The sequence below is a fragment of the Oncorhynchus mykiss genome, chromosome 15, assembly GCF_057628025.1.
Source record: "Oncorhynchus mykiss isolate SJ-2025 chromosome 15, ASM5762802v1, whole genome shotgun sequence".
Classification (NCBI taxonomy): domain Eukaryota; kingdom Metazoa; phylum Chordata; class Actinopteri; order Salmoniformes; family Salmonidae; genus Oncorhynchus; species Oncorhynchus mykiss.
The window spans coordinates 53,283,545-53,305,300 of record NC_143036.1 but is presented as its reverse complement, the minus strand read 5'-3'; the positions used below and the strand labels follow the sequence as shown (position 1 = coordinate 53,305,300).

The 21,756-nt window shown below is 42.1% G+C and overlaps 1 protein-coding gene across 1 annotated transcript in view; it reads right to left on the bottom strand.

The window, feature by feature from the left end:
• LOC110490234 (myoD family inhibitor domain-containing protein) overlaps nt 1–19,179 on the bottom strand; it is a 28,896-nt gene extending 9,717 nt beyond the window's left edge. The window contains exons 1-3 of the mRNA XM_021563501.3: nt 18,477–19,179; nt 18,073–18,209; nt 16,247–16,375 (exon numbers count right to left, since the gene is read on the bottom strand). Coding sequence (XP_021419176.3) covers nt 16,247–16,375; nt 18,073–18,166 — 223 coding nt within the window. The 5' untranslated portion in view covers nt 18,167–18,209; nt 18,477–19,179. The remainder of the gene's footprint in view (nt 1–16,246; nt 16,376–18,072; nt 18,210–18,476) is intronic.
• Between the last annotated feature and the right edge of the window lie 2,577 nt (nt 19,180–21,756).

Sequence of the window (21,756 nt, the reverse complement as noted above, 5' to 3'; positions counted from 1 at the left end):
GAGAAGCACCCAGGTGAGTTAAGACGGAGAGAGAGAGAGAGAGAGAGACTGATCATGTATTCCTGCCTCTGCTACAGTAGAGTAGTGATTTCCCTTCCCCTTTCGCAAAGCTCTGGCTCTTCACACTCTTACAGTCGCTCCACGTGTGACAGGTAGCAGCCAGCCATGAAGAGTCAACCCCCGAACAAATGAACGTCGGGCATCTGATAAAATAAAGGGAGCGGTGACATTTCCAGGGGAAGAGACTCCTGCACCTCCAGCTCTACAGGGAGCTAGCTAGCTCCTGCATTTTACGTCCCATCTGCATCACAAAGGAGAGACGAGTAGCAACACGGTGACTTATTGATCTCCGTTGAATTATTCAGCTCTTTGGGGTTTCTCCCCCTTTCTTTTTCACAACCTCTGCATTTTTAGGGTGCGAGTGCTGTACAAGCGGCGGCCCATTCAGCAATTCAACACTCACAGGGGAACTTTGTTGGCGACAGCCACACGATGTAGTGTTGATTTGCAGAGTGCTACGACTGTACCTGAACTTTTACAAGTCAAAGTGGATGCACCAAACAGTGATCTGAAAATGCCCATTCTTTCGTTCCTGTCTGCTCACCAACTAGTACAAATTGTTAACAAGAGAAAGGAAAATTGAGCTCTAGCCAAATTTTTTTTTTTTACAACACTCAGCACCCGGGGGGAGACTTCTCTGACGAGAATGTAGATGCAAAACTATGCAATTAAAGAGAGACTGCTTTGTCTCCTCGTACAGTGGTCCGCATGCTGCCTCCATAAACAAATAAGACTTTTGGGATCAGGTTTCAATGCAAATTGAATTAGCACAAAGGAGAATTCATTATGCTCTGGTTTAAACCCAGGTTGATGGATTTGACAGCTTTTTACGTGACATTGTTAGTAAACTATGGTGGCTAACAAGGAGATTCAACAATTACTTGTTGTTTTCTTTCACCATATCCACATGTAACTTGTGTGATATCAATTTTGTTCTTCTATAGTGAACATCAACAATCTATTCTGTGATAAGGCACATTTTGTAACAGTGGAATTCAGAATCGGCAACAAACACACCATAATATAAACTGGTACAAAAGTTATCTTAAGCTTGCCACCCAAGTGGCGCAGCGGTCTAAGGCACTGCGTCACTACAGCCTCGGGTTCGACCCCAGGCTGTGTCACAGCAGGCCGTGACCGGGAGACCCATGAGGCGGCGCACAATTGGCCCGTCGTTGTCCGGCTTAGGGGAGGGTTCGGCTGGCCGGGATTTCCTTGTCTCACCATGCTCTGGCAACTCCTTGTGGCGGGCCGGGTGCCTGCAAGCTGACTTCGGTTGTCAGTTGGACGGCATTTCCGCCGACACATTGGTGCGGCTGGCTTCCGGGTTCAGCGAGCAGTGTGTCAAGAAGCAGTGCGGCGCATGGCTCTCGACCTTCGCCTCTCCGGAGTCCGTAGGGGAGTTGCAGCAATGAAACAAGACTAACTACCAATTGGATAACACACAATTGGGGAGAAAAGGGGGTAAATGTAAAAAGTGATAATATAATAAGCTCAATACCCTTTACTGAAATAGCCTACTGGGTGGGTACAAACACAGTATGTAGGAAGGACTATGTGACGCCACACTCTGGCCTAAAAGACGACATTTGCCTATGAAATAAATTACCCATAGCAGCTTGTGTAATAAAGCAGTCTCTTTTCTCATACAGAGGTCATGGAGGCATCCACAAACGACCAACACACAGTCTGTCTATTCCCTGCCTCAGCCAGCATAATTACCTTTCCTTTTAGAGAAAGTCAAGCTTTCAATTTACGAAGTATAAATAGTTATTAGGAAACCAGCAGATAAAAAAAGCAGCGGTTTGGGTTTCCGACAGACTAGAAAGCCTAGAAAGTGGTTCAAGTGCGAGCCTAGGAAGACACATTTCCAGGGACAGGTTCCCAGTGTCTCTGGCAGACATTTTTATTTTTTACCCAGAGAAGGCAATGGGAGACGAAGATGAATGAACAGGGTAACATTCAGAATCATTGATCACGTTAATGATGATCCTGCCAAAGATGACGGCATGATGAACCATGTAACCACACTGAACCAAGCCAGCTTGTAGAACATAGAATATACTGTAGAACTCCTTCTGGTAATAAGAGAGAAATAGAACTAGCAGCAATAGACAATAACAGTCAAACATCAACTTGGATAACAACTGTATACTCTATAGATCAGGTATACAATATAAATGCCTATGTAATATAAATGCACTACAAAGTCAATATTCCTACCCAGACAAGGGAACAAAAAAATATATATTAAAAAATCCCCCCAGAAGTTTAAATAATCATAAGCGATTAAAATTGAACAGTTGAGTGGTTTACCACGCTGGTGGACGTACACAACCTGACAGATCGCATTAAAAAAACATGTTTAGGCGATGAAGAAAAAAAAGCACACTTCAAATTGGACTTCTAACCACCCTATTTCTAACACAACAACTGTTGGGAGTGTACATCTGTAGTTGAATAATACATGGAGTAGTCCTCTACACAGGCTGTCAAACATATCAGAGGGAACTGGGGGTGAGTGGTTCTTGACTGTCTAAGCAGCATCCCAATTTGGTCCCTTATATCTGACAGGCTCAAATATCTTGGGAGCATTTAAAAAAAAAAAAAAAAAATGTAAAGGCCATTGTTTGATGGATTCATGAAGAACACACAAATATAAATTGCGATTTGTCACCAAGTTTTCAACAAGTAGTACCCCCACGCCATGGGGACAGCAGCACCGGTGCGCCTAGAGCGCGCTACGGTCTGTGTGCGGGATCGCTCTGTATGTAAAACTGGGTATAAACACCTACGTTTTGTTTTGTGTGCCAGAAAATAGGTCCTAAAGGAAGAATTCAAAATTGCACCCAAAAGACACGAGTATAGCACTGACCCACCAGGAAGACACAGGAATATGAACATCAACTCAAATGTGCTGTATAAACAATTGTACGACTAAGAGGTCAAAACAGGGCAGCTTGGAAATTCTCATTTGCACATTACTACACTGTAAGTCATAGGTAAGGCAGGAGCTGGATTGAAAAACGTAGAACGCTGTGCTTCTATGGCTCAATCCTTTGTAATATTAAACGGGAGAGAGAGTTCTGTTTGCAGAGACCTATTAGGATGCCTATCATAAGGAACATACAGTTAGTTATTCAAATGTCACACGTCAGCAGGCTAAACAGATCCATCCAGCCCCATCTCCTAACAGCTAGCCAGATACAGCACACTTGTCAAATGCACTGTGGAATACTCACAGGGGGGGGGGCGCGGACAAATATGACAAACAAGATGTAAACTAATCCAACAGGGGCATCTCTTTCAAAAACACTGAAAGACACTTAAAATTGTAATTCTTCAAGTAACTTGTTTGTTTATCTTTGTACTCATTACATATGTACATATTATAAACATGTTTCCTACACATGTTCCGACCTTATACCTGGTTGATCGAAATGCTAATTTGTGAATGTGCCCATGACCTAGCAGCGGTCTCATCGTCCCCTAAACAGCCTGGGGTGGCGTTTCCCCTCTTAACAAACACCCCTGTAATGTCTGGCTGGCTGGGTTGCTCAATCCAAAAGGGATAGATTTTCTCATTAGAAATTATACGTCTCCCATTCCCATAGTTATAGACGCAAAACCAGGGGAATTATATGTGGAGAAGGAGGGGGGAAAAATAGCACCATAAATGTTATTACAAAGGCTCTGATTTAAAAAAAATCCTTCGGCATATCAAAGCTCATTTACAGTTTGACCTTCCAACTCTGTGACAAGGACTTTCTTTATTGTGTCAGAGGACAGGTTGTTGGAAGCGACATGCAATGTCAGAGTCATCATGAGTTGTCCTTTCGACTCCTCCAACTCAACACAACCCAGGCTGTGATCATCGCACATGTGAGCATCAGGCGTAAAAAAAAATTGCATTTTAATTGCATTCAAATTGATTCAAATCTAGCGTGAAAATGTTGATGAGTGTTAGGGTGCTGTAGCTTAGAATAGCCTGGATAAACTAGTCCAACAAGCCTAGTCTAACTAATGAATGGACACTAGCATTCACCTAAAAAAAATAATTGTATAGCAGGAAGGCATTCAACACATGCAGCGTAACAGGAAAATGTATCATGCTTCAACAGAATCAAACATGTGACAATCTCAGGATGACTCTGTGGTGGTTGTCGTGGTAATGTCAGATCACTCCCATACTAAGAAAGTAACCGCCCAACTGATCACACACTGCTCTATTCATCTTAGCCTAGTGACCATCGGCCACCTGTGCCTGTTGAGGGAACTAAATGACCTTCTGGTTATGCGACAGAAGTGTTTTAACTCCATTAGCCCTCCTACCCTCCCTTCTGATGGTATTTTATAATATAGCATCTAATTCCTGGAGAAACATCCATATCTACAGTAGTGTCTTATTTTCCTGCCGTTTTGAATGAGGAAAGTTACTACTACTCAGCTGGTTTTCACCGTGGCACACTTAATTCTCTGTGACAAATTATCATTCAAATTTGGGCCTTCAAATGTAACCTGCTGTAGTGATCTGACACTTGGGTGTTTTAATATTCTGAGCCATCCTCCCTTTCCCTTGTTTGCAGTCTCTTCCCTATTTTAGACTGCCTCTCTCTCTCACCCTCTTGATAACAATGACAAGGAAAGCAGGGCGTCTGGGATTTACTCATTTCAAATTTGGTAATTTCGCCGCTGATTGAGGGGGGGAAAAAAATAACCCCTTCGGACCTTGTTCTGCTTAATTACATTTTACAGTGGAGAAGGCAACTTGAAAGACAAGAGCTTGATTCGACGACCTGAACCTTTCAGGCGCTCTTGGGGGAGGTGGAGGCTATCATCAATTACCCTTCGATTTCAAAACGGAACATTTGGCGAGATTAATATGTCTGACTGCTATCCAAATCATTAAAATCACCCAATGAGATGCCGTTTTCTCTTAAATGAATCACATTGAGAGGGAAAAAATTCACATTGTGAAAACGCCAAAAGCTCACAGGCGTTGAAGTTCTTCTCGTTCCCCCTCTTGTGTTGTGTGGAATTTGGTGTGCTGCTAATTTGAGTGGTGCTAATGTAGCATAACAGAACAGATCAAAGACATCCACCACAGCCTTAAAAATTATACTTTTCTCCCTCCTTTTCCTCCAAGATAATTTTTTTTTAAAAGACCTGTGCTGTGACTGTCTCAAGCTTTATAAAATCAAACATGTTCCCCAATCTGTTTCCATCTGAGAGCAAGAGAGGAACGTAGTAAAATCAAATGTAAACATGTTTTCACAAGTTTAAGAAAATTCACATATAGCACAGATTTATGCTTTACACAGGCATCTACCACATTTTCTAGAAAGATCAATTATGACGTGACTCAGAGCAGGCCTAGGGGAGCTGCCAGACTCCATACTCGCAGAGTGCTCCACCCTCTCTGACGACTCAAAACCAAAATTAAGCAGCAGCGAAGTAGAGTGAGGAGATTATTTTCAGCTTCAGTTACATTGATGACTCACAGATTCCACAAATTTCTAAATCTCTATGCTGAAGTTAGCTACAAATTCCACAGGAAACAGACTTGTTTGAAATTCAAAAAGGGGCACAGTGCATCTGGAGGGAGGGCATTACTGTACTAACAGCACCTGAGAGGAGGACAGATGCATTCCAAATCAACACACAGCAACAAAAAACTACAAAAGGAACTAGGCAAAACTGAGCTGTCCATAACGGCCAGCTAGTATAGGGTCTGTATGGGGCAGTCAGTCTATAAAAAATATCTATAGACATGGTTCCTTTATTTGCTCAGTATCAATCTGAGCATTAACCAGAGCTAATGGGACAGCTGTGGGTCAATGGTCTTTGTCTTCAGAGGTGCCAATCAGGGCCTTAAGCTGTGTGATCAGACTAGGGGACAGAGGTGCTAGTCTGCCTCTGAGTGGGTTTTTAACGGAGACGGCCGTATTGATTTCAGCTCTAGCCAGGGAGCGCCGTCTGCACGGTGTCTGAATGGAGCCAGCTCAGCCGGGTCCCCAGTCACAGTCCAGTGATCAGAGCCCTGGTAGAATGACCTACCAGAGAGGTGGTGAACCTGCAAACATCGTGAGGGCAACATCACTAGAGATCTCTGTAATAGAAAAGGGTTTTAACCTTAATGTTGGAGCCAAAACCCTGTTAGAAGCCAAGTAATCCCCCCTGCACTGCTCTCATTTGAAGTGGGACCCTGTGTGTGTATGTGTGTGTGTGTGTGTGTGTGTGTGTGTGTGTGTGTGTGTGTGTGTGTGTGTGAGAGAGAGAGAGAGAGGTTTCCTTCTCTCTTCTCCAAGGCACTCTCTCTGTGCTGTATTGTGGAGTTGGTTCGGGAACCAACAGAGTGGAGCTGCACCAGGGCATTGCTGTTCAGGGAATGCAGCAGAGCCTTTGCAGTAGAGTTGATATAGCGGAGCTCTGTGCACACCTGCTCTGACTGCTCCAAGAAGACAGGTAAACTAGGGAATGAGATCTAGGCCTGTGTGTTTTACTCCGATTACAAAACTGACAATTTGAATGTGTTTGAGTATTCAAATCTTCCCTCCAACACAGCAAAACAATATTTTGTTCTCGATAGCCAATAACCTTGTTTATTTGCATTATGGCGGTGATAAGATATCGACACATTAGAAATATTTGTGTATAAGATTTCAGTACACAGATGGGTGTGAATACAGTGCCTTCAGAAAGTATTCAAACCCCTTGACTTTTTTCACATGGTTACATTACAGCCTTATTCTAAAATGGATTAAATAAAAATCCTCAGCCTTCTACACACAATAGCCCATAATGCCATAGGGAAAACAAGTTAGTAGGAATTTTTATAAATGTTTTACCAATTAAAAACTGAAATACCTTATTTACATAAGTATTCAGACCCTTTGCTACGAGACTCGAAATTGAGCTTCGGTGCATCCTGTTTACATTTAAGTGTCTACAACTTGTTTGGAGTCCACCTGTGGTGAATTCAATTGATTGGACATGATTTGGAAAGGCACACACCTGTCTATATAACACAGTTGACAATGCACGCCAGAGCAAAAACAAAGCCACGAGGTCGAAGGAATTGTCCGTAAAACTCAGAGACAGGATTGTGTCAAGGCACAGATCTGGGGAAGGGTACCAAAAAATTTCTGCAGCATTGAAGGTCCCCAAGAACACAGTGGCCTCCACCATTCTTAAATGGAAGAAGTTTGGAATCACCAAGACTCTTCCTAGAGCTGACAGCCTGGCCAAACTGAGAAATCAGGGGAGAAGTGCCTTGGTCAGGGAGGTAACTAAGAACCCGATGGTCACTGACAGACCTCCACAGTTCCTCTGTGGCGATTGGAGAACCTTCCCGTAGAACAACCATATCTGCAGCACTCCACCAATCAGACCTTTATGGTAGAGTGGCCAAATGGAAGCAGTAATAGACACATGACAACGGCTTGGAGTTTGCCAAAAGGCACCTAAATACTCCCAGACCATGAGAAATAAGATTCTCTGGACTGATGAAACCAAGATTGAACACTTTGGCCTGAATGCCAAACGTCACATCTGGAGAAAACCTGGCACAATCCCTATGGGGAAGCATGGTGGTGGCAGCATCATGCTGGGTTGATGTTTTGTCAGCGGTAAAGACTGGGAGACTAGTCAGGATCGAGGCAAAGATGAACGGAGCAAAGTACAGAGAGATCCTTGATGAAAACCTGCCCCTGAGCACTCAGGACCTCAAGATGTTCACCTTCCAACAGGACAACAACCCTAACCACACAGCCAAGACAACACCGGAGTTTCTGAATGTCCTTGAGTGGCCCAGTCAAGAGCCCGGACTTGAACCCGATCGAAGATCTCTGGAGAGAACAGAAAATAGCTGTGCAGCAACGCTCCCCATGCGACCTGACAGAGCTGGAGAGGATCTGCAGAGAATAATGGGAGAAACTCCCCAAATACAGGTGTGCCAAGCTTGTAGCGTCATACCCAAGAAGACTCAAGGCTGTAATCGCTGGCAAAGTGTGTCAAAGTACTGAGTAAAGGGTCTGAATACGTATGTAAATGTGATGTTTTAATAAATTAGCAACTATTTCTAAAAACTTGTTTTTGCTGTCATTATGGGGTATTTTATGTAGATTGATAAGGGGGGGGAAACTATTTAATCAATTTTAGAACAAGGCTGTAACCTAACAAAATGTGGAAGTCAAGGGGTCTGAATACCTTCCGAAGGCATTGTATCTAATCATTTCACTTTAGTATTTTCAATCTCTTTTTTTTTTGTTTAAAACATCCACAATGAAAATGCTTCAAAACTTCTGGAAATGCTCATTTGAATGCTTAAAATGTCCCATATGAAATCCATCTACAGCAAGACAATGAGGAAATAATTACAATGGCCATTTTAATCAACCCCTGTGCTACCTTTTCACCCTATTTATACTGTTTTTGATTCCATGACCCACGGCTAAGTAATCACTTGAAAATGATGCCTCTGTTTTTAATGCACTCTTGTTTTAGACACATTTTGTTCAGTAGAGACAGGGGTCTACTGGATTACAAGAAAGATTTAGCTCATGGATAACAACAACCATGCTGTTCTTTTTGGCAGAAAGAATAGCACAACAAAATTGATGAGACATTTTTTGAATATTGATGATATAGGAACGTTTCCGAAGTTCACAGGATCTTACCCTGTTTACTAGGGTGCTACATTTTGTATGTGGGTCTAACTCGTCTTTACACAACACTATTCAAAACAATGACGATTCCTGGATATCTCACTATTCTGCATTAATTTCATAGATGCTATACTGAGGCATCAATAAGCAAGCTCTTCTGCAACAATTCATCAACACATCTACCATTGGAAGTGTCAAATATGAACTACCTAAAAGGTCATTTCTACACCCTGGTAATAACCTTGAAGCTTCCAGAGTAAAAGCACAATCATGGATTCACACAAAGGCCACACTAATGTCTTTCTTTTCAAGGCGACAGCCATGTTATTTGACCTCACGACTTCACTTCAGAATTTCCCTCAAGATAAAAAAAAAAAAAGAAAGAAGAAGAATAATTTGAGCAGCCAGGGTTCTTCTTTATCCACGGCGAGAGCACTTCAACTCTTTGACAATCACAGTGAATAATGTGGCGATTAAACACCTAAAACTGGCGTTAGGTCATGGCAATTTATTTAAGGCCCGGGCCTGCAGAGCCAAAGCCCAGTCTGGAGGAGATATCACCTGAGTGTATTCCCCTAGGGGCCGAGCCTCACAAGACCCTGCTAGCTGCCACATACTGGGGCCTTATAGGTGAAGGGCTCTAACAAAAAAAGAGTGACCTGAACATACATGCCCTTCACGCTTTGCATAATTAAGGTCTGAAATAAACTTGCGATATTTAGCTCAAGTTAACTGTTGAAGAGTAACTTAATTTAAATCTGAAACCAGTTGTTTTAGGCTAAGTTGTAGTGAAACACTTAAATTCTGGTCTTCATTTTAACAGTTTGTTGCAAATGATATATTGGTCTTTTAGTAGTAAATCTAGCTCTTTTTACCCCTAGCCGATCAACTCTACTCTAGCTTGAGAAGGTTCCTCTATGTTATCTCAAAGGTGGGGTTCAGTATGAAATCCACTCCCTTCTAGATGTGCCGGGTGGTACCACCTCAATGCTTACTATAAAAAGGGAGAGATTCAGTATGAAATCCACTCCCTTCTAGATGTGCCGGGTGGTACCACCTCAAAGCTTACTATAAAAAGGGAGAGATTCAGTATGAAATCCACTCCCTTCTAGATGTGCCGGGTGGTACCACCTCAATGCTTACTATAAAAAGGGAGAGATTCAGTATGAAATCCACTCCCTTCTAGATGTGCTGGGTGGTACCACCTCAATGCTTACTATAAAAAGGGAGAGATTCAGTATGAAATCCACTCCCTTCTAGATGTGCCGGGTGGTACCACCTCAATGCTTACTATAAAAAGGGAGAGATTCAGTATGAAATCCACTCCCTTCTAGATGTGCTGGGTGGTACCACCTCAAAGCTTACTATAAAAAGGGAGAGATTCCGTATGAAATCCACTCCCTTCTAGATGTGCCGGGTGGTACCACCTCAATGCTTACTATAAAAGCAGGTGACAGCGCGCCTTATTTGGCAATGGTCTTGGTATGTGGAGTGTGCCGATACATTTAGCTAAATGCTTCCTTGACCACTGACGTTACACGAAATTCAAAAGGCAGTAGGGCACGTTTCCACACATGATCAAATTCAACATTTTTGCTTACCGTTTCACACACCTATGTGCTTTTATGAAGAAAAAACAAACATGTGCACTACAGTTCAAAGGTTAGGATTCACTTAGAAATGTCCTTGTTTTTGAAAGAAACTAAACTTTTTGTCCGTTAAAAAAACATCAAATTGATCAGAAATACAGTGTAAACAATGTTCATGTGGTAAATGACTATTGTAGCTGGAAACGACTGATTTTTAATTGAATCGAACCCAAAAATGCTGATAGTTTTATTGCTTCTTTAAATCAGGACAACAGTTTTCAGCTGTGCTAACATAATTGCAAAAGGGTTTTCTAATGATCAATTAGCCTTTTAAAATGATAAACTTGGATTAGCTAACACAACGTGCCAATGGAACACAGGAGTGATGGTTGTTGATAATGGGCCTCCGTACACCTATGTAGATATTCCATAAATGTATTATTATTATATAAATAATACATATAATTTAGCCATTGCCAGATACAATAGTAATTTACAACATTAGCAATGTCTACACTGACAACATTAGCAATGTCTACACTATTTCTGATCAATTTGATGTTATTTTAAAATGGACAACAATTTTTTTTTTGCCTTTCATTCAAAAACAAGGACATTTCTAAATGACTCCAAACTTTTGAACGGTAGTTTAGGCTATGAGGATTATACGTTTATATTCATTGCTACATCCATCGTCAAAAGACAGATGACAATGGTGGTCATGACAACTATTTTCCCAATCTCTATGACTGGCAGTCTACAACAGTTGGCTCATAGTTCACTGGTTGTGAGTTCTAATCCCACAAGGGGCAGATATTTTTCCTGTGCCCAAATACTTTTTATTCTGAAAAGTGAAACCATACCTCTAACTACTACCCCCTGATAGTAGTAGTATTTTTTTTACAGTGCCCAAAACCAATTAGAGCTAATTTGACCATTTTATTTAACTAGGCAAGTCAGTTAAGAACACACTCTTAATTACAAAAATGGCCTACACCGGACGAAGCTGGGCCAATTGAGTGCCGCCCTATGGGACTCCCAATCACGGCCGGTTATGATACAGTCTGGATTTGAACCAGGGTGTCTGTAGTGACACTAGCACTGAGATGCAGTGCCTTGGACCACTGTGCCACTCGTGAGCCCCCCTAAAAAGAGCTACTGCATAAATACTGCAATGCGGGTTGGATTGAATTGATTCCCCAATTTTCATTTTGAAGGTGCTGATTGCACTTTTCTTCCCAAAGCAAGAACGGAATAAATGTGAGTCCACATTTCAGTTATTTTTGTGCCCCATTGGGGACTCGAACTTACACCACAGGTGGCAATAGATAAAGAACTCAGCGCCTTACCACTGTGCGTCAACTGTCCAGAGCCTAATATACTCGCAATGCACAGAATTGTATTATCAGAGTGCCAGTGGACTTCTGGTAAGTATGCTTTAGTGAAAGGCAAAGGCTGAAATTGGGGCTGAAGTTACCCTTTAGAAATAGTCTACATGTTCAAATAACAAGCGCCAGCTTCTCTGGTTTGATTCAGGCTAATAAAAAAACAACAGACCCAGACAGATCCCATGCAGCCTAGGGCACCCAACAAGTTGGAAGTCGGACAGCGGGAGGGAAGAAAAAGCAGTAAAGTGGCACTATGTGGTCGGTAAGATGATTTCCTGTTTCAGTAAGCGAGGGCTTCATTAGAGTCAAGCAGGCCCTCTATACACAGGTTGGGTTTTTTAAATCATTATTTGAAGTGACTAACACATGTTCCTGTACCTATCGCTCAAAAGGAGATATGTCGTCTCCCTCACTTTCATATTCCCAAAACACAGTCTGTGGGGGGGGTGACTACAATTGCTACATTAAAACTGTTGGCACAGACTTCTTTATTTTGTAGATGAAAGTGATGCATTTCACATGCAAGTAATGCAGAACACCATGGAGTACACTACATAGCCTACACTTAGGGCTGGCACAATAACCTTGTAACCGAAAGTTACGAATGAAGAACTACATGAAAATAAAATAACAGTCATAGCCCTTTAAAAATATATATATATATATATATATATATATATATTTTTTTTTAATTTGGGTGTGGAACAAACAGCTGACTGAAGACAGGACGGCCTACATTAGTGTGGCAATTTTACTCACGTACACTCGCAATGGCTGCCTGGTATTGTGACGCAATAATTGTAATGGCAATGTAGAAAGTCCATTAAAATGATGCATTGGAATGTATTTTTGTCAGGAAGGAAGAGGAGAAAATTTACCTCAACGTTTTTTTTTTTAAATACTTTTTTTCGCCATTCCGTTATTACGGTGACCGTGGTCATTTGGGTGGCCAATTCCCATCATCCAAAAATTCCATGACCATCAGAACACCTACTTAAACCTGCTAGTTACGGTAGAGATCTTAGTTTGACAAGTTCTTGCTTCAAAATCCCTGTTCAAAGCTGCGCCGGTAAACAAACCAACGGCAAGTCAATTAGCGTAAGAGCGAAAAGGCGCCCTGGAAAAGTTTAAACAGCCTAGAAACAGAGAGCTGCTGCATCAGAATGTAAACAATCCTCTTACAGCTACATGGATGGAAGCAATCAGGTTGTTGTTGCTATTAGTGTTGCCTGACAACACACTCTCCTTATGGAGTGGCAAACACAACAGGGTTTTAGAGGAGTTCGAGTTTTTTCTGATTCTACTGCTTGTACTGACCTGGAATGTGGATTATCGAGTTTGTTTCAAAACAGTCAATCTTGAGGTAATGAGATTGCTTTAGCCTCGTGGCAAAAGACAGTGCGATTTAAGTGTAAAATATTGCTTTGGCAAACTTGGCAGGCTAAATGACAAGCAGTAAGAGGCATTGTGAGTGGGTTAATAGTGACACCTCAAGACAAGAGATTGGGTTGGTAATGAACTGGCAGAACATTCTGGAAAGAACTGTGATAATAGAAACAACCTGTTCCGTTTCTAACTCCGTGGAACTCAGAGTTGGAAATAGGTTGACATTCACTTTCCATTCAAAAATGGTGAGAACTTTCCAATCAACTTATTTGTTTCCCCTATTATTTCTGCTGAACAAAAGGGCACAACGACGCTCGAGGAAGTGTTTACATTGCTTATTAACCCTTTACACTCGTTGGGAATTGAAATGTTTTACAGAAGAAATATGAAAAGCATATGCATAACCATGGTAGCAGCTGAAAGGGAACAGTTTGGCGATAATGAGACAATTATTACACTATAAAAAGGTGAGGACACAACAGTTCACCTGACAAGACTGAATCCAAACCCTTACACTGTTGATTTTATCTGCATTTCACATTTACTGTACATTTTGCCGCATTTGTTGATAACAAAATCTGAAAATACTCCGGAGACATTCAGTAACATGATAAGACTATTCCTGGGAAATGTGGGGTAGGTGCATCATAAGACCCCCCCCCCCCAAAAAAAAATGACAGGAGTTTGGTTGAGTGTCTCCAAGTGGCCACACACCTCACCAAAGTGTGCACAGCTCCTAAGCAATTTCAATGCGCTTTTATAAACGCAAACAACAGTCTTTAACTCTTCTCGCGTGCGGTGCTCAACCTCAGAACGCCTGCCAGTCAAAACCCATACAGCGCTGTGAAGCACAGAGCCAGAGCTCTGACGTCATGTATAGCATGTTACTGTACAGCCACAACGTTCCAATGTAGACGCTTTTTATTTTCAACTTGTATACCGGTATGAGTGTAAAGGGTTAAGAAACAACCAAGTGTGTCTCACCTTGACTGCAAAATAACCACAGATTCCTTTGTTGCTATGGCCCCTTCTTTCGTTAGTAATTGGATATTTCAGGAGTGTAGCATATTTACATTTGAGTCACTTGGCACACGGTTTCCCAAACTCAGTCCCCCCCCCCCCCACAGGTGCACCTAGGTGGCCCCCACCAGAGAGTTTGGGAAACCCTGATCTAGCAGACGCTCCTCTCCAGAGCGACTTACAGTTCGTGCCTTCATCTTAAGATAGCTCGGCAGGACAACCACGTATCACAGTACATTTCTCCTCAAAGTAGCTATCAACAAAGTCAGCGCTAGTAAGGGAGATTTTTTTTATCTCACAAATAAAGAACCCCCTTGGGTTGTGCCGTGGCGGAGATCTTTGTGGGCTATACTCGGCCTTGTCTCAGGATGGTAGGTTGGTGGTTGAAGATATCCCTCTAGTGGTGTGGGGGCTGTGCTTTGGCAAAGTGGGTGGGGTTATATCCTTCCTGTTTGGCCCTGTCCGGGGGTATCATCGGATGGGGCCACAGTGTCTCCTGACCCCTCCTGTCTCAGCCTCCAGTATTTATGCTGCAGTAGGTTGTGTCGGGGGGCTAGGGTCAGTTTGTTATATCTGGAGTACTTCTCTTGTCCTATCCGGTGTCCTGTGTGAATTTAAGTATTTTCTCTCTCTAATTCTCTCTTTCTTTCTCTCTCTCGGAAGACCTGAGCCCTAGGACCATGCCTCAGGACTACCTGGCATGATGACTCCTTGCTGTCCCCAGTCCACCTGGCTGTGCTGCTGCTCCAGTTTCAACTGTTCTGCCTGTGATTATTATTATTTGACCATGCTGGTCATTTATGAACATTTGAACATCTTGGCCATGTTCTGTTATAATCTCAACCCAGCACAGCCAGAAGAGGACTGGCCACCCCACATAGCCTGGTTCCTCTCTAGGTTTCTTCCTAGGTTTTGGCCTTTCTAGGGAGTTTTTCCTAGCCACCGTGCTTCTACACCTACATTGCATGCTGTTTGGGGTTTTAGGCTGGGTTTCTGTACAGCACTTTGAGATATCAGCTGATGTACGAAGGGCTATATAAATACATTTGACATTTGATTTGATTTGAGTTTGATGTTATCCACTTCACTCTAAACATGGCTTCAGTGCAAACACGCCATGTAAAACACTATGCTTGCCTTCTAAAAAGATTCAAGTGCACTGAAAGCTGAAACAAGAGGGCCTAGACAGTCAAAGTCAAACCACAACAGGATTTCCTCACTCACACTACAGAAAGCCGAAGGGTTAGAAGAGCAACCATGCCAACTATTGGTCATTATAGCAGAATGAGAGAACACGCATGCTACTTCATCCCATGTGATTGTTATTTAATCCCACAAGACCATTGTATTGGACTTCCAAAACCATCTTGCCATTTCTCTCTGAAACTGTGAGGGTAACTTTTCAGAGGGACCATCTGTCAACGGGCATATGTCACTCTGCCACAAGGACTAGTGACAACAAGTGTTCAAATCAAATCAAATCAAATGTATTTATATAGCCCTTCGTACATCAGCTGATATCTCAAAGTGCTGTACAGAAACCCAGCCTAAAACCCCAAACAGCAAGCAATGCAGGTGTAGAAGCACGGTGGCTAGGAAAAACTCCCTAGAAAGGCCAAAACCTAGGAAGAAACGTAGAGGAACCAGGCTATGTGGGGTGGCCAGTCCTCTTCTGGCTGTGCCGGGTGGAGATTATAACAGAACATGGCCAAGATGTTCAAATGTTCATAAATGACCAGCATGGTCAAATAATAATAAGGCAGAACAGTTGAAACTGGAGCAGCAGCACGGTCAGGTGGACTGGGGACAGCAAGGAGTCATCATGTCAGGTAGTCCTGGGGCATGGTCCTAGGGCACAGTGTTGATTGATGATGCCAGCTTATGACAAGTCCGAAGGTCCTGACAGAACATGTTCATGACAAAAACATTACTCAGGTATGATAGCTGGGCTTGGCTACTGCACAAGGCTATACATGTTCAGAGTGTTTCTGTCGCAATGTCATTGTTTCTGTCAATGCGTACAATACAATTGTTAGGTATTGTGTTTTGTGTGGATCCCAGTAAAGTAACAGATGAGGATCTGGGCAAACACGTAAGAGCAGGATTTCCCCGAAGTGCCCCTCATTGTAACACTTACTTCGAACGGGGTCACAATAGGCCGCGTTTCCCCCCGTCACGTGACTCTGTACTTCGGTGGACGTGCCTCTGGGACACGATGTTCCGGATGGATTTGTAGTTTCAGATGATTCGTTTCGGTCACAAGCATCTAGGATCAAAGCACAGAACATAAGAAAATGAACAACTGTTTAGGAGAAGAAGAAGGTGGGAGAGAGAGACAGAGAGATTGTTTGCATGCACTCCCACTGAACAACTCAACTGGTCAAAATAAAGTTGCACTATGTACTTCTACTCAGAAACAGATGTAAACGGTGACGAGAAGGTCAACTTCGGTGGACGCAATACTAATATCAGGGACAGAAGGACAAGCCAAATCAGGGCTGCCTTATTTTTTGCCAGAGGAAAGATTGTCCTTTGTCGAAAGGTTACACAACAGAGTCGGGAGCAAGGCGGTTTCAGGTAAAAGCCAAAGCCAGATTTCTGGATCTCATTTTCTCTACTCTCGGGTGTGCACTACCTGCCAAGGTTGTTACAACCATAAAGACAGCCTTCATCTACATTGAAAAAAGTATGTAGGCAAAAACCTGCTCCGATAACTATGCAAAATGGTCAGATCCATCTCTCTGAGTGAGGTTATTAGTACTATGTGATCCCTCATCAAATACTGTACATTAAATGATCAATGCAAAAATGCCATCTCCATTCCTGTTATGTTTAGCTAATTGGCTACAACATCAAAAACTTCTACAATGTCAAATTCTGTTTGCTTCAGACAATTCCTGTATGTTTTTTTTTTTTTTGGGGGGGGGGGGGGGGGGGGGTTATGTTTTGGTTGTAACCATAGTCCTTTCATGTTGTTTGGTTCTGGAAAAGAAGGTGACGAATGGCTCAGCGCAACATGGCAAATGTTATTTTGCTTAGACGGATGATGTATTTGTTGCAGGCCTGTAATGCTGCCGCTCTGTTTAGTAAGCAATGGCAGATAGATGAACGAGCCACAGTGGCTCTAGATAGATATGGCCCAATCTTAGCCAGAGGCAGGGGCTGATAGATGGCAAGTCTTTAGTCTTGGTGTGACTCTCTCCCTCTCAGATCGATGCACACTTACAGTAGCAGTGTGTGATGCATCGCTGTATTTAGTGACTACAGTTAGAAATAAATTAGCCTATTCTCAGAACATCTACAGCCTCCTGAGAGAGGGGAAATCCAGTCTTAACTGAGAAAGGCTTAGAAGGTCCAGCGAAAATCCATTTGCCAACCGTCCCTGATTGCTTACTCTGTCCTACTTTGCTATTTTTGACAATGCTGTAATGATGCTTGGTATAAATAGGGATGGGGTAACGGTTCACTGGCTGTTTGAAAGAAGAAAAAAAGATTTTAAAAAAACAGGGCCAAGCTTATTTTGCATGTGATAATCTTACGGCAACTAGAAAGTTAATTAAAAACTATAATTGGCTGTGGTTCCTGCTAATAGTCGCCAAGGCGTTCCTTCAATCTTTATTGCGAAATAATGAAAACATTAACATGCCTAATGCTGGTGAATAGATACTGATGTCTGGTAAAACGACAGGAATATAATTTAGCAGGAATGGGTTCATGTTGGTTGTTATTATTGTTCTGAGTGAACTGGTGGATTTTGACATGCAAGATCATGACTTCAAGGATGACTAATCTCGACCAAGTTATTATTGATGGAATATTCCCTCAATGGTAAATTGACACCAGTGTTCATTGAAAGTGAAAGCGATGTAGAGCACAAGTACAACACCGTCACCAAACCAGTAAGTAAACAACAATTGCATAAGAGTCATGTTGTCAGCCCTTATAAGCAGTATATTGTCATACCGTGAGAGTTTGGGAGAAGAGGACTTGTCTCCTGTTGAAGGTTCTCCCCTGGCCCAGCAGGCCCTTCCGGAGGTAAGACGGTATCCGTGGACATGACAGATAACGAAGATTCTCCTTTTCCTCCTTAGCCCTTAACCCTGGGGATTTGAATGTAGACGTGAGTAACAAACTACCACTCAAGTGAACGACAATGCTGGTTCTCTCTCATAGAAAGCAGAGTATGAGTGACGTCAACCCACAATATGTCGTTAAAAGTTAGTGGAGTTTTCCCCCTTTACTGCCTTACAGAAACTATACAAACGGCAAGGAAACCTGCAACTATGTAGTTTACATTTCTACATATATGGTTATTTATTATAGGCCTGCACTGTAAACACATGCATAATAAGTTTGTTGATAAGTACCTTAGAAACATGACAACTCCCTGCCTCAAGTTTGACTCATTCCCATCCCTCCTCCATAGTGAAACGCCTTCTCGTTTGAAAATGCAGCACTAGTTGTAAATTCAAATATCTCCAAAGTTATCCATACGTTTCCAATGATTCGCTTTATTCCGATTATCGCGCGGGACGAGTTGTAATATTACTCCTAATGTCCTCGACGTTCTGCTGGTTCGCTTGATAAAAGTTTGGTCTAAAACATTTTCATCATATCCGGATTCTGATTACAGTACAGTTGTGTGCAGTGTCTAAAGGACCATGGGAACATGTCGGAAAAGTCAACTTTGACGTGTAAACAAACTATTGCCACTTGACCGTATCCTAAACAAAGTGTCCTCAAGGTATAGCTAGCTGCTGCTTATTTGCCCCTAAGATTATTGTCTGCTTGTCACCTATCATTATATTGATATACATCGATGCATCTTGTCCAAGAATGATGCAGATCGTCCTCCCAAGTCATCACACGACTCAAATCGTTTTTTAAAATCTAACTATTAAACTGATCACTACTGAAGTTTAAAACGTATTGAAGAGTACGTTCACAACATAATACGTTGCATGGACTCACACTGTGTTCAATAATAGTGTTTAAGATGATTGTTTAATTACTACCTCATCTCTGTAACCCCCACATACAATAATCTGTAAAGTCCCTCAGTCAAGCAGTGCAATTCCAATACAGATTCAACCAGGACAATTGTCCAATGCCCTGTAAAGAATGGCACCTATTGGTAGATATATATACAGTACCAGTCAAAAGTTTGGACATACCTACTCATTCCAGGGTGTTTCTTTATTTTTACTATTTTCTACATTGTACAATAACAGTGAATATATCACAACTATGAAATAACAGATATGGAATCATGTAGTAACCAAATATATATTTTATATTTGAGATTCTTCAAAGTAGCCATCCTTTGCCTTGATGACAGCTTTGCACACTTGCCATTCTCTCAACCAGCTTCATGATGTAGTCACCTGGAATGCATTTCAATTGACAGGTGTAAAAGTTAAATAGTGGAATGTTATACAGAAGATAGCCCTATTTGGTAAAAGACCAAGTCCATATTATGGCAAGAACAGATCAAATAACCAAAGAGAAACGACACTCCATCATTACTTTAAGACATGAAGGTCAGTCAATGTGGAAAATGTCAAGAACTTTTAAAGTTTCTTCAAGTGCAGTCTCAAAAATGGTCAAGTGCAAATCAAACTGGTTCTCATGAGGACCGCCACAGGAAAGGAAGACCCAGAGTTACCTCTGCTGCAGAGGATAGCATCATTAGAGTTACCAGCCTCAGCAATTGTAGCCCAAATAAATGTTTCACAGAGTTCAAGTAACAGACACATCTCAACTGTTCAGAGGAGACTGCATGAATCAGGCCTTCATGATTGAATTGCTGCAAAGAACCCACTACTAAAGGACACTAATAAGAAGAAGAGACTTGCTTGGTCCAAGAAACACGTGCAATGGACATTCGACCAGTGGAAATCTGTCCTTGAGTCCAAATGAGACATTTTTGGTTCCAACCGCTGTCTTTGTGAGATGCAGAGTAGGTGAATGGATGATCGCCGCATGTGTGTTTCCCACCGTGAAGCATGGAAGAGGAGGTGTGATGGTGTGGGGGTGCTTTGCTGGTGACACTCTCAGTGATGTATAAAATACAAGAAACATATATGTTAAACTATTGTCCTGACTCTCTGTGGTCACAAAAGATCCCATGGTACTTGTTGTAAAAGTAGGACATAGGGGGCTGCTGAGGAGAGAACGGCTCATAATAATGGCCGGAACGGAGCCAATGGAATTGTGTCAAACACCTGGAAACCATGTGTTTGATGTATTTGATCCCATTCCACCAATTCCGCTCCAGTCATTACCACAAGCCTGTTCAACCCAATGAAGGTGGCACCAAACTTCCCAATCTGGCCCTCGTACCATGATGGCCACCTAATCATCAACAGCTTCCAATTTTCTCATTCATCCCCCTGCTCTTCCCTGTAACTATTCACCATGTCGTTCCTGTAAATGAGAATGTATTCTCAGTCAACTTACCTGTTAAAATAAGGATTTGAATTTTAACCATTTCACCATGAGGCCAATGGTGACGTTAAAACAGTTACTGAGTTTAATGGCTGTGATAGGAGGAATCTGAAGGTTGATCAACAGCATTGTACTTACTCCACAATACTAACCTAAATGACTGAATGAAAAGAAGGAAGCTTGTACTGAATAAAAATATTACAAAACATGCATCTTTTTTGCAACGAAGCACTACACTAATACTGCAAAAAAAATGTGGCAAATAAATACACTTTTTGTCCTGAATACAAAGCGTTATGTTTAGGACAAATCCAACGCAACACATCACTGAGTAAAACTATTGATATTTTCAAGCATGGTGGTGGCTGCATCATGCTATGGGTATGATTGTCATCGGCAAGGACTAGGTAGTTTTTTTAGGATAAAAAAGAACATAATAGAGCTAAGCACAGGCAAAATCCTAGAGGGATGCCTGGTTCAGTCTGCTTTCCAACAGACGTGTTGTTCGTTATATACCTTGAATGCACTATAAGTTGCCTGGATAAGGTTGTTTGTTGAATGACCAAATGTAAATTTAAAAACAAACGATTGCAAAGCATGTTGGGTATTATTCTAATAAGCTCCACCCCCAAACAATGACACATTTTGATGTTCCTGACCTGACCAAATCTGAACGAATCATAGACCTCTAGGCTATGTTTCACAAGTTTGAGCAGCACAGTAAAGTATGACACAGTTCAGTATAGCACAGTAGAGTACAGTATGGTATGGTACGGTACAGGACAGTACAGTTTTATCACTGGGGCCTATCTCTCTGCCATCCAGAACCTCTCTGCCAGGCGGCGTCAAAGACTCCAGTCACCCAAGCCATAGACTGTTCTCTCTACTAGCGCACGGCAAGCTGTACCAGTGCACCAAGTCGGGAACCAACAGGAACCTGAACAACTTCTACAGCCAAGCCATAAGACTGCTAAATAGCTAATCAAATGGCTACCCGGACTACCCGGAGTACCTGCATTAACTCTCTTACACTGACTCTATGCACACACACACTGGACTCTACCCACAAACTCAAACATACTTACACTGACAACCCAACACAAACATTTAAACACACACACTACAAACACACACACACTACAAACACCCACACACACATAACATGTGCACACTCACAGACTCACACGCTCTGCTGCAACG